This window comes from Trichechus manatus, unplaced genomic scaffold, assembly GCF_000243295.1.
Source record: "Trichechus manatus latirostris isolate Lorelei unplaced genomic scaffold, TriManLat1.0 scaffold00134, whole genome shotgun sequence".
Taxonomy (NCBI): Eukaryota; Metazoa; Chordata; class Mammalia; order Sirenia; family Trichechidae; genus Trichechus; species Trichechus manatus.
This window is the reverse complement of record NW_004444070.1, coordinates 6,768,826-6,784,210: the sequence shown is the minus strand read 5'-3', so window position 1 is coordinate 6,784,210 and position 15,385 is coordinate 6,768,826. Positions and strand designations below refer to the sequence as shown.

The window sequence follows — 15,385 nt, the reverse complement described above, 5'->3', positions numbered from 1 at the left end:
CGCCTCTAAATGGGGGCCACCCAAAATATATGTCCACGTCCTAACCCCCGGAACCTGTGAATGGAAACTTATTTGGAAAAAGGGTGTTTGCACATGGAATTAAGTAAAAGATCTTGAAAGGAGATTGTCCTGGATTTCAGGGGCCCTAAATGCAGGGATGGGCATCGTTATAAAAGAGAAGACACAGAGGGAAGAGGCCGTGTGAAGACGGACGCAGAGATTGGAGTGATGCAGCCACAAGCCAAGGAATGCCAGGAATGGCCAGCGACAACCAAAAACTGGAAGAGACAAAGAAGGAGTCTTCCCTAGAGTCTCTGGAGGAGCATGATCCTGCTGACCCCTGGATTCTTGACTCGTGGCTCCAGAGCTGGGAGAGCAGCACATCAGTCCACTTGTCATCCAGTCGGCTGTCACTCATGGTGCCCCCACGTGTGTCAGAGTAGAACTGTGCTCCAGAGGGTTTTCAATGCCTGATTTTTGTTTCATTATTGTACTTTAGATGAAGGTTCACAGAACAAACTAGCTTCTCATTAAACAGTCAGTACATGTATTGTTTTATGACATTGGTTAACAACCCCACGACATGTCAACATTCTCCCTTCTCAACCTTGGGTTCCCTATTACCAGCTTTCCTGTCCCCTCCTGCCTTCTAGTCCTTGTCCCTGGACTGGTGTGCCTCATTAGTCCCGTTTTGTTTTATGAGGCTGTCCAAGCCCCAGTTTGGGCAAATGGCGCCCTTTTGATCTCATATAATTCATGGTTCTAAGGAACACATTCCTCTCGGGTGTTATTGTTTATTTTATGGGCCTGTCTATTGTTGGGCTGAAAGGTGGTCTCTGGGAATAGCTTAAATTCCAGGTCAGAAGGATGTCTTAGGGCCATAGTCTCGGGGGTTCCTTCAGTCTCTGTCAGACCAGTAAGTCTGGTCTTTCTTGTGAATTTGATTTTTTGTTCTACATTTTTCTCCTGCTCTGTCTGGGACCCTCTGTTGTGATCCCAGTCAGAGAGGTCGGTAGTGGTAGCAGAGCACCATCTAGTTCTGGTCTCAGGCTAGTGGAGGCTGTGGTTCCTGTGATCCATTAGTTCTTCGGACTAATTGTTTCCTTGAGACTCTGATTTTCTTCACTTTTCTTTGCTCTGGTTGGGAAGAGACCAATAGTTGTATCTTAGAGAGCCATTGTTGAATGTTTTTATATCTTTGTTTGTAAGGCATATTGTTTTGTAGTTTTTCTCTTCTTGTAATATCTTAATCTGGTTTCAATATCAGGGTAATGATGGCCTAAAACTGAGTTGAGAAATATTCTCTCCTCCTCCATTTTCTGAAAGAGTTTGTGTAAAATTGGTATTATTTCTTCCTTAAATGTTTTATAAAATTCACCAGTAAAGCCATCTGGCCCTGTAGAATTTTTGATTATGAGTTCAGTTTCTTTATTAAATATATACTTATTCAGAATTTCTATTTTTTAATCAACTTTGGAAATTTTGTCTTTCTAGCAATTTATCAATTTCATCTAAGTTGTGAAAATCTTGGGATAAAGTTGTCCATAATATTTCTTTATTATCCTTTTAATATATGTAGGATTCACAGTGATGTTCCCTCTTTAATTTCTGCTATTCATAATTTGTGCCTTTTCCCCTCTTTTTTTTCTTTTTATTGTACTTCAGGTGAAGGTTTGCAGAACAAATAGTTTCTCATTAAACAGTCAGTACACATATTGTTTTATGACATTGGTTAACAACCCCGTGACATGTCAACCCTCTCCCTTCTCCACCTTTTTTTTTTTTGTTGAAAATTTACATAGCCAAAGATACACCATTTCAAAAATTTCTACATGCACAGTTCAGTGACATCGATTACGTTCTTCCAGTTGGGCTGCTATTCTCACTTTAGATGAAGGTTTACAGATCAAAATAGTTTCTCATTAAACAGTTAGTACACATGTTGCCCTATGACAACGGTTAACAACCCCAGTACATGTCAACACTGTCCTTACTCAGGCTTGGGTTCCCTATCACTAGCTTTCCTGTCCCCTCCTGCCTTCTAGTCCTCGTCCCTGGACTGCTGTGCCTCATTAGTCCTGTTTTGTTTTATGGGGCTGTCCAATCCCCAGCTGAACAGTAAACCTCGGAAGTGACTTCACCAGTGAGCGAAAAGGGTGTCTAGGGGCCATACTCTCAGGGTTTCTCCAGTCTCTTTCAGGCCAGTAAGTCTGGTCTTGTGTGTGTGTGTGTGTTACAATGTTGTTCTACATCCTTCTCCAGCTTTGTCCAGAACCCTCTGTTGTGATCTTGGTCAGAGCAGTCAGTGGTGGTAGCCGGGCACCATCTAACTGTACTGGACTCAGCCTGCTTTAGGACTTGGTAGCTGTGGTCCATTAGTCCTTCGGACTAATCTTTTCCTTGCATCCTGTTCTCTTCATTCTCCCTTGCTCCCGAAGGGGTGAGACCAGTGGAGTATCTTAGATGGCTGCTCACAGGCTTTTAAGACCCCAGACACTGCTCACCAAGGTAGAAGGTAGAACATTTTCTTTATAAACATTGTTATGCTAATTGAGCTAGATGTTCCCAGAGACCATGGTCCCCACAGCCCTCAGCCCAGTAATTCGGTCCCTCAGGGAGTTTGACTGTGTCTGTGGAGCTTCCACGACCTTGTCAATAGCTGATTTTTTGAAAGTAGATTCCCAGGCCTTTCTTCTGAGGCAACACTCGGTGGATTCAAACCTCCAACCTTTCTGTTAGCAGTCAAATGTGTTAACCCTTTGCAGCACACCCCCCCCCCAAAAAAAAACAAACAAATCAAACCAAACCGACTGTCATCAAGTCAATTCTGACTCATAGTGACCCTATAAGACAAAATAGAACTCCCCTGTAGGGTTTCCAAGGGTGTAAATTTTTTTTTGAAGATTTTTATTGTGGTTTAGGTGAGCTTAAGGAGCAAATTAGTTTCCCAATCCACAATGTGCACATAGCTTGTTCCATGACGTTGGTTGCAAACCCCTGAATGTGTCAGCAGTCTCCCTTCTTCCTCCCTGGGTTCCCCGCGTCCATTCACCCAGCGTTCCTGCCCCTACTGTCCTCCTGAGCTTTGCTTTTGGGCAAATGCTACCATTTAGGTCTCATACAGTTGATTGCTCTCACATATACATTCCTCACTGGTGTTATTGTTCATTTTATAAGCCTGTCTATTGGATGTCTATAATGTGATCTTCAGGAGTGATTTCAATTCCAAGTTTGAAGGGATTCTAAGGGCCATAGTCTCGGGGGCTCCACCAGTCTCTATCAGACCAGTATGTCTGGTCTTATTTATGAGTTTGGATTTTGTTCTACATTTTTGTCCCACTCTGTCCATGACCTACTATTGTGGTCCCGGTCAGAGGGGTCAGTAGCGGTAAGGCTGTAAATCTTTGCAGAAGCAGACTGTCACGTCTTTCCCCCACGGAGTGGCCAGTGGGTTTGAACCATTGACCTTTTAGGGCTTAACTGCTTGCACAGCCCAGGAAGAACCCTAAGCCACCTGGTTTCTATACACCTGTGCATCAATGATCTGCACGCGCCTACTGACCTAAAGGTTGGCAGCTCAAACCCACCAAGAGGTGCTGTGGAAGAAAGACCTGGCAATCTGCTTCCAAAAAGTCAGAGGCAAGCAAAACCCTATGGAGTACAGTTCTACTCTGGAACACACGGGGTCGTCATAAGTCGGGGTCAACTCACCCACAATGATTTTTTTTGATGGATGAGGCGGCTGAGATTCAGAAAACTCAGCTGACTTCTCTGTGTGACCCCTTGGAAAATCCAGTACTTCTGCATGTCATGGGTCTGATTTTCCAAATCAGTTTTATATCCTAAAATTTCCTTCTTTGGTGGCCCTTCCAGTTTATCTCCTGTGCTAGCAAACCTCAAAGAATGAGCCATACATGGTGCCCTCTCCCCCCACGCCCATTAGCAGAATTCAGACGAATATCACTGGAAAAACCCTTCCTCCCACATTTATTCTCGTGCCGTTGGGTGCAAAAAAAAAAAAAAAAATCATTGCCTTTGATTCTGACTCATAGTGACCCCATGGGACAGAGTAGAACTGCCCCACGGGGTTTCCAAGGCTGTAATCTTTTTGTTTGCTTATTTTTAATTGTGCTTTAGATGAAGGTTTACAGAGTAAATTAGTTTCTTATTAAACAATACACTCATTGTTTTGTGACACTTGTTGTCGACCCCACGAAATAGCAACACTGTCCATTTTCAACCTTGGGTTCCCTATCAGCAGCTTTCCTGTCCCCTGCTGCCTTCTAGTCCTTGCCCCAGGACTGCTGTGTCTCATTAGTCCTGTTTTGTTTTATGAGGCTATCCAATCCCCAGCTGAACGGTGAACCTCAGGAGTGACTTCGCCACTGAGCTAGAAGGGTGTCCGAGGGCCATACTCTAGGGGTTTCTCCAGTCTCTGTCAGACTAGTAAGTCTGGTCTTTTTGTGTGTGAGTTAGAATTTTGTTCTACATCCTTCTGCAGCTCTGTCCAGAACCCTCTGTTGTGATCCCTGTCAGAGCAGTCAGTGGTGGTAGCCAGGCACCATCTAGTTGTACTGGACTCAGTCTGGTGGAGGCCGTGGTAGTTGTGGTCCATTAGTCCTTTAGACTAATCTTTCCCTTATGTCTTTGGTTTTCTTCATTCTCCCTTACTCCTAAAGGGGTGAGATCAGTGGAGTATCTCAGAAGGCCACTCACAAGCTTTTAAGACCCCAGATGCTACTCACCAAAGTAGGATGTAGAACATTCTCTTTATAAACTATGTTCTGCCAATTAAGCTAGATGTCCCCCGAGACCATGGTCCCCAGCCCCTCACAAGGCTGTCATCTTTACGGGAGCAGATTGTCACATCTTTCTCCTGTGGAGCAGCTGGTGGGTTAGAACCGCCAACTTTTCGATTAGCAGCCAAGCACTTAACCACTGTGCCACCAGGGCTCCCTCGGGTGCATAAGGCAAAGCAAATGAGCCTACGTCAGGGAGGCATGTTGCTGGAAGGTGGCCCCTAGAAATCTGTGTGTAGTGTGTGTGGTGTGTGTGGTGTGTGTGTGTGGTGTGTGGTGTCTGTGTGTGTGTGCCTATTCTTCTCTTTTTATAAAACAGGACTCAGAATTTATTAGGTTTAGGACCCACCCTGCTCTGACATGACCTCATAAACGTAATAAAAGAAAACCTCTGTTTCCAAATGGGGTCATATGTACACGTACCAAAACTACCCGAACCCCTTGCCGACAGGTCGATTCTAACTCATCACGACCCCATAGGACAGAGCAGAACTGCCCCATGAGGTTTCCAAGGCTATAAATCTTTACGGAAGCAGATTGCCACATCTTTCTCCCAAGGAGTGGCAGGTAGATTTGAACCTCGACCTTTTGGTTAGCAGCTGAGCACTTAACCATTGTGCCACCAGGGCTCCTTATTATTCTATAGTTATTATAACGTTGTCGTTGGTTGTCATCAAGTAGATTCTGACTTACGGCAACCCTATAATATAACATATTATATTGTAATGTGTAATATGACATAATATAGTATATTATAGTTACATACTATAACAAAGCCCAACTGAACCAAACCCGTTGCCGTTGAGTCAATTCCGACTCATAGCAACCCTATAGGACAGAGTAGAACTGTCCCATGGGGTTTCCAAGGAGCAGCTGGTGGATTCGAACTGCGGACCTTTTGGTCAGCAGCCAGGCTCTTAACCACTGCACCACCAGGGCTCCATTTACTAGTTCAGAGGTTAGGATTTCAATCCACAATTCAATCCATAACATTTGATGCGAACATTTCAGATCATGAATCTCTGCCGCAGCCACGTAGCAGATAAGGTTTCAAGGCTGCAGAGCTATCAGTAAGGGCAGCCGCTGAGATGGGAGAAGAAGGCACTCGGTGAACGTCCTGGTAAGAATCTAAGTGTTTTTGTGCATGACTCAGTCATCACTCGGCTGCAAGGTTTAGAGAACTGTGATTGTTGTGTGGGCTGAGGTCGGAATAGAAAGCACACACTCAGACGTGCAAGTTTTGGTTCTCATCTTTCCTTCCCGGCTTTCCCAGTTTCTGACGTCTCAGAAGAAGAGATGTTTGAGCGCAGGGCATCAGATTCCCTGCCTGAGGGCACTTACTTATAGGAGAAAGTCAAATTAGTCCCAGGGTATTGGCTTGCGTTCCATGTAACCCACACGGTATCAAAATTAAAGTTGATGAACTGAAGCTGCACGGCTTCTTCTGGGTCTAAAAAGAGACAAAAAGAGATTATGCTTTGAGGCAATGCTGAACGCAGCTTGAAATTTGAAACTTGATGGCCGCATCCCTGTCATAAGAATGGTACAGGGCATTAAGGGGACAAAAAAACTCAAGATTTTCACAAATGAACCAGGACCTGCATGCTATGTAAAGCTTGATCAGGAAGCTCACTGGCCCAGAGAGAGAGACATTATGGCTGCCTTCCTTTTTCTTTTTGCAATGAGTAATGACCATCCATAAGGAGTCCCTGGGCGGGGCGAATGGCTAAGTGCTGGGCTGCTAACCAAAAGGTTGGAGGTTCAAATCTACCCAGGGGTGCCTTGGAGGAAAGCCCTGGCTATCTAATTCCAAAAGGTCAAAGCCGTTGTAAACCCTACACAGCACCGTTCTACTCTGGTCCATATGGGGTCATCATGAGTTGGAGTCAACTCGACAATAACTCTTAAAGGCCAGGCATTAGTGGAATTGAACAGACAGCGCTGACTGTATGCCCAGTGACCCAGAATCACGGGCACATAAAAAGACAGTGGATTCTGTCCCCCGTCAACCAACCTCACTATCTTACTGGGAACACCACACACGGCAACTTGAGGAAAAGCTGAAGGATGCACGAATTCTTCAGTCTTTGCTTTGAGAGGTGAGTGACTAGTTAGTAAGCATGCTTTTTTGGGGGCAGAAGTCTGGGTTAGCAATTCTGAAGATGATTAATGTGTGTATGGTAGAATTGAGCACACGTATAACTATATTGTTGAAAACAGGTGCCGGCTTTCTCACTGGCTGAGAAGGGAGGTAGAGATAGGGACAGATGGAAGCCTAGATGAACCTGGTGGTGTTGGATTGGACGTGGAGGTATCAGGATAAGCAGAGAGGTAAGTAGGCAGATGGGTGGATGGTTACAGAGATAGGTAGACCGACAGACAGACAGATAGATAGATAGATGTTGTTATTAGATGCTGTTGAATCAATTTCTACTCCCAGCAATCCCACATGACAGAGCAGAACTGCCCCATAAGGTTCCCTATAGCTTGTAATCTTTATGGGAGCAGATCTCCAGGTGTTTCTCCCACAGAGCCACTTGGTGGGTTCAGACCGACAACCTCTTGGTTAGCAGCCAAGCACTTAACCCTTGTGCCACTAGGGCTTCTTTAGTTTGATGGGTAGATGGATAAATAGAGAGATACATACATACATACATACACATGTATCATCACATATGAGATTATATATTATTTGTTATTTATGTATTATCTGGGACCCTGGTGGTGTAGTGGTTAAGCATTTGACTGCTAACCAAAAGGTCGGCAGTTCGAATTCACCAGCCACTCCTTGGAAACCCTGTGGAGCGGTTCTACTTTATCCTACAGGGTCGCTATGAGTCGGAATCGACTCGATGGCAATAGGTTTGGTTTGGTTTTGTATATTATCTATTATACTATAATAAGTATCCGGCTGTTAACAGAAAGGTCAGTGGTTCAACACCACCAGCAGCTCCATGGAGAAAGATGTGGCAGTCTACTTCCATAGAGATTTACAGCCTTGGAAACCCTATGGGGTTGCTATGAGTCAGAATCAACTCGATGGCAGTGGATATTATAATATAATAATATATAATCTATCTACCTCTACTTCTATCATCTAGCTATCTACCAAACCAAACATGTTGCCATTGAGTGGATTCCGGCTCATAGTGACCCTCTAGGACAGAGTAGAACTGCCGCATGGGGCTTCCAAGGCTGTAATCTTTACAGAAGCAGACTGCCACATCTTTCTCCCACAGAGTGGCTGGTGGGTTCGAACCACTGACTTTTCCATTAGCAGCTGAGCACTTTAACCCCTGTGCCACCAGGGCTCCAATCTATCTACCATTATATATATAACATTTACATTACATTATGGATGGTGATTACATTACATTACATTGCATACAGAAAGTCCCCAACTTACGATGGGGTTCTCTTCTGACAACTCCATCCTAAGTTGGTTCTGGTATGGGTCAAATACTTCATTTTTTTTTTTTTTTTTTAGATTTCATTATTATTGCTTTTTATTATCAGTATCTTTATAAATCCAGCATTGTTTTGAACAGTAAGTCACAAAACTGAATATCTGCGAGTGAACATCTGAGAATGATAACATCTGCAAATTACATGCTGCAACATATTACTAACGATAAGATGTACAAAAAAAAAGGATGGTCATGAGTACAGTTCGCCATAACTCAAATATGTCAGAAGTCTGGGGCTACCTGTAGGAATAATATGTGAATAAATGAATATAGCAATATATAATATGTATTATAATATATATAATTCATACTAATATAAATGAATACCAACATAAATGAATGAATTTGGGAGAGAAAGGAAAGATTTCCTTACAGTAAAATGCGAACAAATACATTAGAAAGAATGATAGAATTAGAAAAATCACCATTTGACAGTCACCATAGTCATATCTTTTTCAGGCAAGAATAATCAGTGAGTGATAAAACTTGTGGGTAAAAGTATGGAAACAGGGTATTTACATGATCCAAAATAACTCCCTGCAATACTGTTGGTAATTACACAGCGGAAGGTACTAACTTTAATGTGGAGACAACTGGTAGACGCCTTCAGAATCAAGTGATCCAAGTGGACATCCCAAGAATTGGGATAAAGAGACACTATGCTCCTCCTGAAAGAATGTCCTGAGAAGGACACACCGTCGCTTCTGTGATGCTCGTGCCAGAGTATCCATGCCAAAAATGTATACCCTGGACCTAATCATGGAAGACATCAGACAATCCCCAGATGGAAGGACATTCCGCAAGATAACTAGCCTGTACCCTTCAAAATGGTGTTTTCAATCGTCTCATATGCATGGGCAAGTTAGGCAATAAGTAAGGAAAACTGAAGAAGAATTGACATCTTTGAATTATGGTGTCGGTGAAGAATATTGACTATATCATGGACTGCCAAAAGAACAAACAAATCTGTCTTAGAAGAAATACAGCCAGAATGCTCCTTAGAAGCAAGGATGGTGACACTTCATCTCACATACTTTGGACATGTTATCAGGAGAGACCAGTCCCTGGAGAAGGACATCGTGCTTGGTAAAGTAGAGGGTCAGCGAAAGAGAGGAAGATCCTCAAGGAGATGGATTGACACAGTGGCTGCAACAATGGGCTCAAGTATAACAATGATTGTGAGGATGGTGCAGGACTGGGCAGTGTTTTGTTGTGTTGTACATAAGGTTGCTATGAGTCAGAACCAACTTGACGACACCTAAGAACAACTAATAACCCTTCAAAATGCAGAAAGTCATGAAAAATAAACACAGCCTGAGAAATTGATCCAGATTCAAGGAGATTAAAGCAAATGGAAAGCTGGGTTGGATCTGGACTGGACTGCTTTCCTTTGGAGCAGACATTGGTAGAACAACTTGTAACATTCAAATAGAGTCTGTAAATTAGTAATATCCTACCAATGTGAATTTCCCAATTTTGATCATTATGCTGTGGTTATATAAGAGCACGTTCTTATTCACACAGGCATCAGGTCTACAACTTATTGTCAAAAGTTTCTGAAGGGAGAAAATTGCCCATATTGAGAAAACAATAGAAATACATGTGGGAAATTATCCCAAACAAACCAGCGGAGCAGTGTATAAAGATTTCCATTCAGTGTAGTCATCATCACTTTATCCATACTATAAAAAATTTCTCAATGCACAACAGGGTGGAATTAACTACGGCAAACTCATATATTGAGGAACCATTAAAAGGCATCTTGATAGACATGATTCAGATGTTTTTCAAGTCCCACTTACTGTTATTAAAAGATTGCAAAGCACCATGCACACGATGGTCTTGCTTTATTTTTTTGAGTAATATCTATGTGAAGAGAAAGGACAGGAAAGATGTTTCTCAATCCATGAAGAAGATGTATTCCCAGACCATGACATGTGATGTGGAGCGTAGGGGTTAAGGGCCCAGCCTCAGAAACCAGGTGATCCAGGTTCAAATCCCAGCTCCCCACTTGTTAGCCCCAAATTGGGCAGATCACTTCACCAAGGGCTTCTCAGACAGAAAACTGCACCCAACCCCTTGGGGATCCCTCTAAAATGCAGGCTCCAGTGCACAGGTGTGGGTGGGGCTGGAATTCTGCATGTCCTACTCAGGTGATGCCCACACTGCCTAGAACACTCAGACAATGTAGCTCTTGTATGAGTCCCCTGCAGCAGCTGTAAGAAACTACCCCACACTGGGGGGCTGAAAACAACAAGAACTTATTCTCTCACAGCTCTGGCGACCAGAAGTCTGAAATCAAGGTGTGGGTAGTGGTCTAGGGGAGGATCTTTCCTCATCTCTTCCCACCTTCTGGTGGCCCCAGGCATTCCTGTGCTTGTGGCCGCATCACTTCAATCTCTGCCTCTGTCTTCACAAGGCCTTCTCCCCTGTGTCTGCATCTCCTTTTCTGTCTCTTATAAGGACACCCTCATGGGACTTAGGGTCCACTCTACTCCAGGAGGAGCCCTGGTGGTGCAGTGGTTAAGAGCTTGGCTGCTAACCAAAAAGTCGGCAGTTCCAACCCACCAGCCACTCCTTGGAAAGCTTATGTGCCAGTTGTGCCCTGTCCTATAGGGTTGCTACGGGTCAGAATCAACTTGACGGCAACGAGTGTTCTTGGTCTACTCCAGGATGACCTCCCCATCTCAAGATTCTCTACTTAGGTACATCTGTAAACACCCTTTTTCCAAATAAGTGTACGTTCACAGGTCCTGGGGGTTAGGACATATCTTCACAGGGGTAGAAGGGCACCTTTCAGCCCTCTACAGGGAGCACCCTCCATGTGTGTCAGCTTCTCATCTGCCCCCATGGGGTCTTTACAAGGATTAAACAATTTAATATTTGCAAAGTGCTTTGAACACTGCGTTCACCATGGCAAAGCGTCTCTTCACTCACCAGCGTTTCTTGTGTTTTCCTAGACCTACGCTTCTTTCCTTAAAAAGAAGATTCTTCTTCGGCCTGTTGACAAGGCGTTTAAACGCTATTTCATAGAATGCTTTGAACAGGCACAGGGAGGTTTTCTGGTAACATGGAAATGTCCTGGATCTCAAGCGGGCTGGGGGATTCCTTACCATGTTTATCTGTCAAAAGTCATCCATGTGGAGACACAAAATGTGTGAATTTAACTGTATGTCCCCAAAGCTAATTTAACCAATCAAGTTTCTGTGAAAGTTTTTTTTACAAAGATTGTTGAGTCACTTGGTGGGGGGGGATCACTGAAGACCCCTCACTGAAGGCATTCTGAGCAGTCTTTAAATTTAAGAATAGACATCAAACATCTACCATGAGAATATCACCGTCACCATTAAACCCGCTGCCGTAGAGTCGATTCCCACTCATAGTGACTAGAACTGCCCCATAGGGTTTCCTTAGCAGTAATCTTTCTGGAAGCAGATTGCCAGATCTTTCTTCTGTGGTGCTGCTGGTAAGTTCAAAGCACTAACCTTTCGATTATCAGCTGAGCGTTTAACCATTGTGTCACCAAAACCAAACCCACTGCCATTGGGTCAATTCCAACTCCTTAGTTAGAGGGTAGAATTAAATAAGGGGCGTAAACATTCTCTGAGTCTGTAAGAAGGGGTGCTGATTCTGTATCTGCCCGAGGTGTACGGAATACTTCTGTTCTATGCTGACCATCGTTAATAACATAACTGATCACAAAATGGAGCAATTCAAACTTGAGCCAGCCCTCTCTGAAATGTGGACCAAATATTTGACGAGGGAGGGCATCTGAGTGACAGGAAAGCCCCGAAATTCACAAGAGGAACTTAGATTCCTTCCTTATTGCGAACGCCGCACAGGCTCCGTAGAGAGGAGGAGGACAGAGTGCTCAGCCGTCATGAACATTATTACGTTAGCTCTCTGGGCCCCAGAGTGGAAAATGTCTGATTGATGAAAACTGACGCCCCCGTTTTCCAGCTGGAAAGTAACGTGTCCTGTGGTTGAAGGACTCCCACAAGCTATGAGTCAACAGTAGGGATGGACAAGGACCTTTCTGAGCTCATGCCTGGCTTCAGAGAGAAAGAAGAGGATGAGGCTTGTGACCCTGTAGCTTGTGTGCTGACCAGTCATGATGGACGGAGTTATTCCTGCTGAGTCACCCATGGCCATGGGGTCAGGGTGAGGGACACTGCTGGGGTCCCCAGCATCACCCTTTGCGGGGGGGTCAGTGCTCTGAGACAGCAGAACAGGGGAAGGGTGAGAGGCTTCGCACTGATTCTACAACACATGTCCAGGTAGCCCACTTTTTATCTTGAGATGGAGTTTTCTCACAATTGGCTCGATATTGTTGTTGTCGCTGTTGGAGCCGGGGCTGGCCCCCGACTCACGGCAATCCCACGCGCCACAAAATACAACACTGCCTGGTCCTGCACCATGCCCGTGATCGGTTGCAGATCCATCCGCAGTGATCCATTGGCTGATTTTCAGTAGATCACCAGGCCTTTCTTCCTCATCCATCTTAGTCTGGAAGCTCCAGTGAAACCTGTTCAGCATCACAGCAACACACAAGCCTCCACGGACAGAAGGGTGGTGGCTGCGCATGAGGTGCATTGGCTGGGAATCGAACCCAGGTCTCCGGCGTGGAAGGTGAGGATTCTACGGCTGAACCACGAACGCACCTGTCTGAAAAAGTGCTCCCCTGCTAACCGAAAGGTGGGCGGTTCAAACCCACCAGAGGCTCCAAGAGAGAAAGATGTGGCAGTCTGCTTCCCTAAAGATGACAGCCTTGGAAACCCTATGGGGCGTTCTGCTCTGTCTTGTAGGATCGTTATGAGTCAGAATCAACTTCACAGCAACTGGTGTGGCTTTTTTTTTTTTTTTTTTAAGGGTTTAGAGGCTGTTTGGAAAGCAGAAAGGGAACTTGTGCTGGCCAGTGTTGTCTTCACCCCTGCTTGTGCTTCTGAAAGTCCTCCACCTCCTCTTTCTCTCTCTGGGAGTTACTCACTCTCCCGAGCCAGCCATCCACGGTTATTGGTATTCCCGGGGCGGCCGGCTCCATTAAAAGCCGCCGTTCTGCTCTTGTGTTCTCAAAGCCCCCACCTTTGAACATCAGCTCCGTGGCAGAAAGGGACTCTTGACTCCCACACCCCTGCCTTCCCCATGGTGGTTTTTCAGAAAGCATTTGTTGGTTTTACTGGATGTTAGTAGTTTATTCGGAAATTTTAAGAGACAAAGGTTTAGATCGCAAAAGAGCCGTGTTAAGGAAAACTGCCTCTACTGAGAGAAAAAGAGAAAGACAGAGACAGAGACAGACTGAGAGACAGAAAGACAGACCGAGAGATGCAGAGAGAGACAGATGGACAGACCAACAGAGGGAGAGAGACACCCAGAGAGAGAGAGACAGAGACAGAGAGAGAGGGAGACAGAGAGAGACCCGGAGGGACAGAGATAGAGACAGAGAGACAGATCATTAGATAGAGAAGACAGACAGAGAGAGAGACAGAGAGAGAGGTCTTTGTACTTTTGATTTCCACGCTGAACCAACAGTGTATTTGCATTCAAAAATTCCCACCCTCAGCAAGACCCCACACACACCAAAGAACACTGCAGAACCCATTTCTAACATCAAAAAGATAATTTTGCTCGTCTTTTTATTTTATTTTTAAAAATACGGTTTTATGCTCCCTCTTGAAATAACCATACCTCACCCAGGCAAGGGATTATCTGCCTTAAGAAATGGTTGCACTGAATTTTGCTGCTTTGTTTTGACTTCTGGCCACAGATCACCACAGTTCTGCTATCTGAGCTCATGTAGGCAAAGTTCTAAAGATCGTCTCTTTGGATTAACACAATGTAGTCTATTCACACGATGGAGCAGTACTCAGCCGTAAAGAGAAATGAAGTCCTGATGGATGTCACCACACGGATGAACCTTGACAACATCCTGCGAAGTGAAAGAAGCTAGACACAAAGGGATAAGTGTTGTAGGATTGCACTTCTATGAAATCCATAAAACAGGCAAACTGACAGAGACAGAAAGTAGATTAGAGGTTACTGGCAGAAGAAGGAGTGACTGCTAACGGGTGCAGGGTTTCCTCTGCGGGTGATGAAAACGTTCTGGAGCTAACTGGATGGTGCCCGGCTACCATTATAAACGTTTTGGTCAAAGATTCTACAGAAGAATGCTGATCGAAATAGTGAAAACTGCAGAACAGAATTGCAAATTCTCATGGAATCCAGATTACCTGGAGCCATAGAGGCTGGACGAACCCCTGAAACTACTGCCCTAAGATAATCTTTAAACCTTAACACAAAAATATCCTTTGAAGTCTTGTTAAAACCAAACAACAGTCTATCTTAACTAGGCAAGAATGTCTGCCTTGAGCATGGTGCTCTTTGAAAGAACTATCTCTACGGCATCAAACTGACAATGGCAACTTGAAAGGTTAGACAGGAATCTTAGGGGGCAAGGAGTTTATGTTCATGGGGGAGGAACAACTCAGAAAAGGAGGGTGAGGATGGTTGCACAGCTTGAAGAATGTGATCAGTGTCACTTAATTCCACAGGTAGAAACTGTTGAATCAGTGTCCGTTCTGCTGTGTATATTAAAAACAACAAAAAGAATAATAACTTATTGTAACAGATGATCTGGAACTAGACAGAAGGGACGGTTGCAAACACCGCAGAACTGTGCACCGTGAGCGCACGACGCGTATGGTGTGTGAGTTCTGTCCCGAAACTGTTTGAAAACCTCATCCCCTGCCGCGCTGTTTTTGTCTGGTCTCAGTCTCTGTCTGCCTCCCTCTCTTCTGACAAAGACCTTTCCCTCTCACAGGGACAGCACGTCTAAGGCCACCACAAGGCAGCTCCGTGAAAATGAACCCTGGTGTTGCCAGGGTCGGATTAACCACTAATCAAGGTACACACGGGCTTACAGTAACCAAGGTACGCACAAGCTTACAGTGAGCAAGGTATACAAGGGCTTACAGTGAGCAAGGTACACACGGGCTTACAGTGAGCAAGGTACACACGGGCTTACGTAAGTGAGCAAGGTACACACGGAGTTACACTGAGCAAGGTACACACGGGCTTACAGTGAGCAAGGTACACACGGGCTTACAGTGAGCAAGGTACACA

General features: G+C 44.7%; 1 protein-coding gene across 1 annotated transcript in view; it reads right to left on the bottom strand.

Moving 5' to 3' along the window:
- CRLF2 (cytokine receptor like factor 2) overlaps positions 1 to 15,385 on the bottom strand; it is a 39,244-nt gene that overhangs the window by 17,462 nt on the left and 6,397 nt on the right. The window contains exon 2 of the mRNA XM_004385215.2: positions 6,141 to 6,249. Coding sequence (XP_004385272.1) covers positions 6,141 to 6,249 — 109 coding nt within the window. The remainder of the gene's footprint in view (positions 1 to 6,140; positions 6,250 to 15,385) is intronic.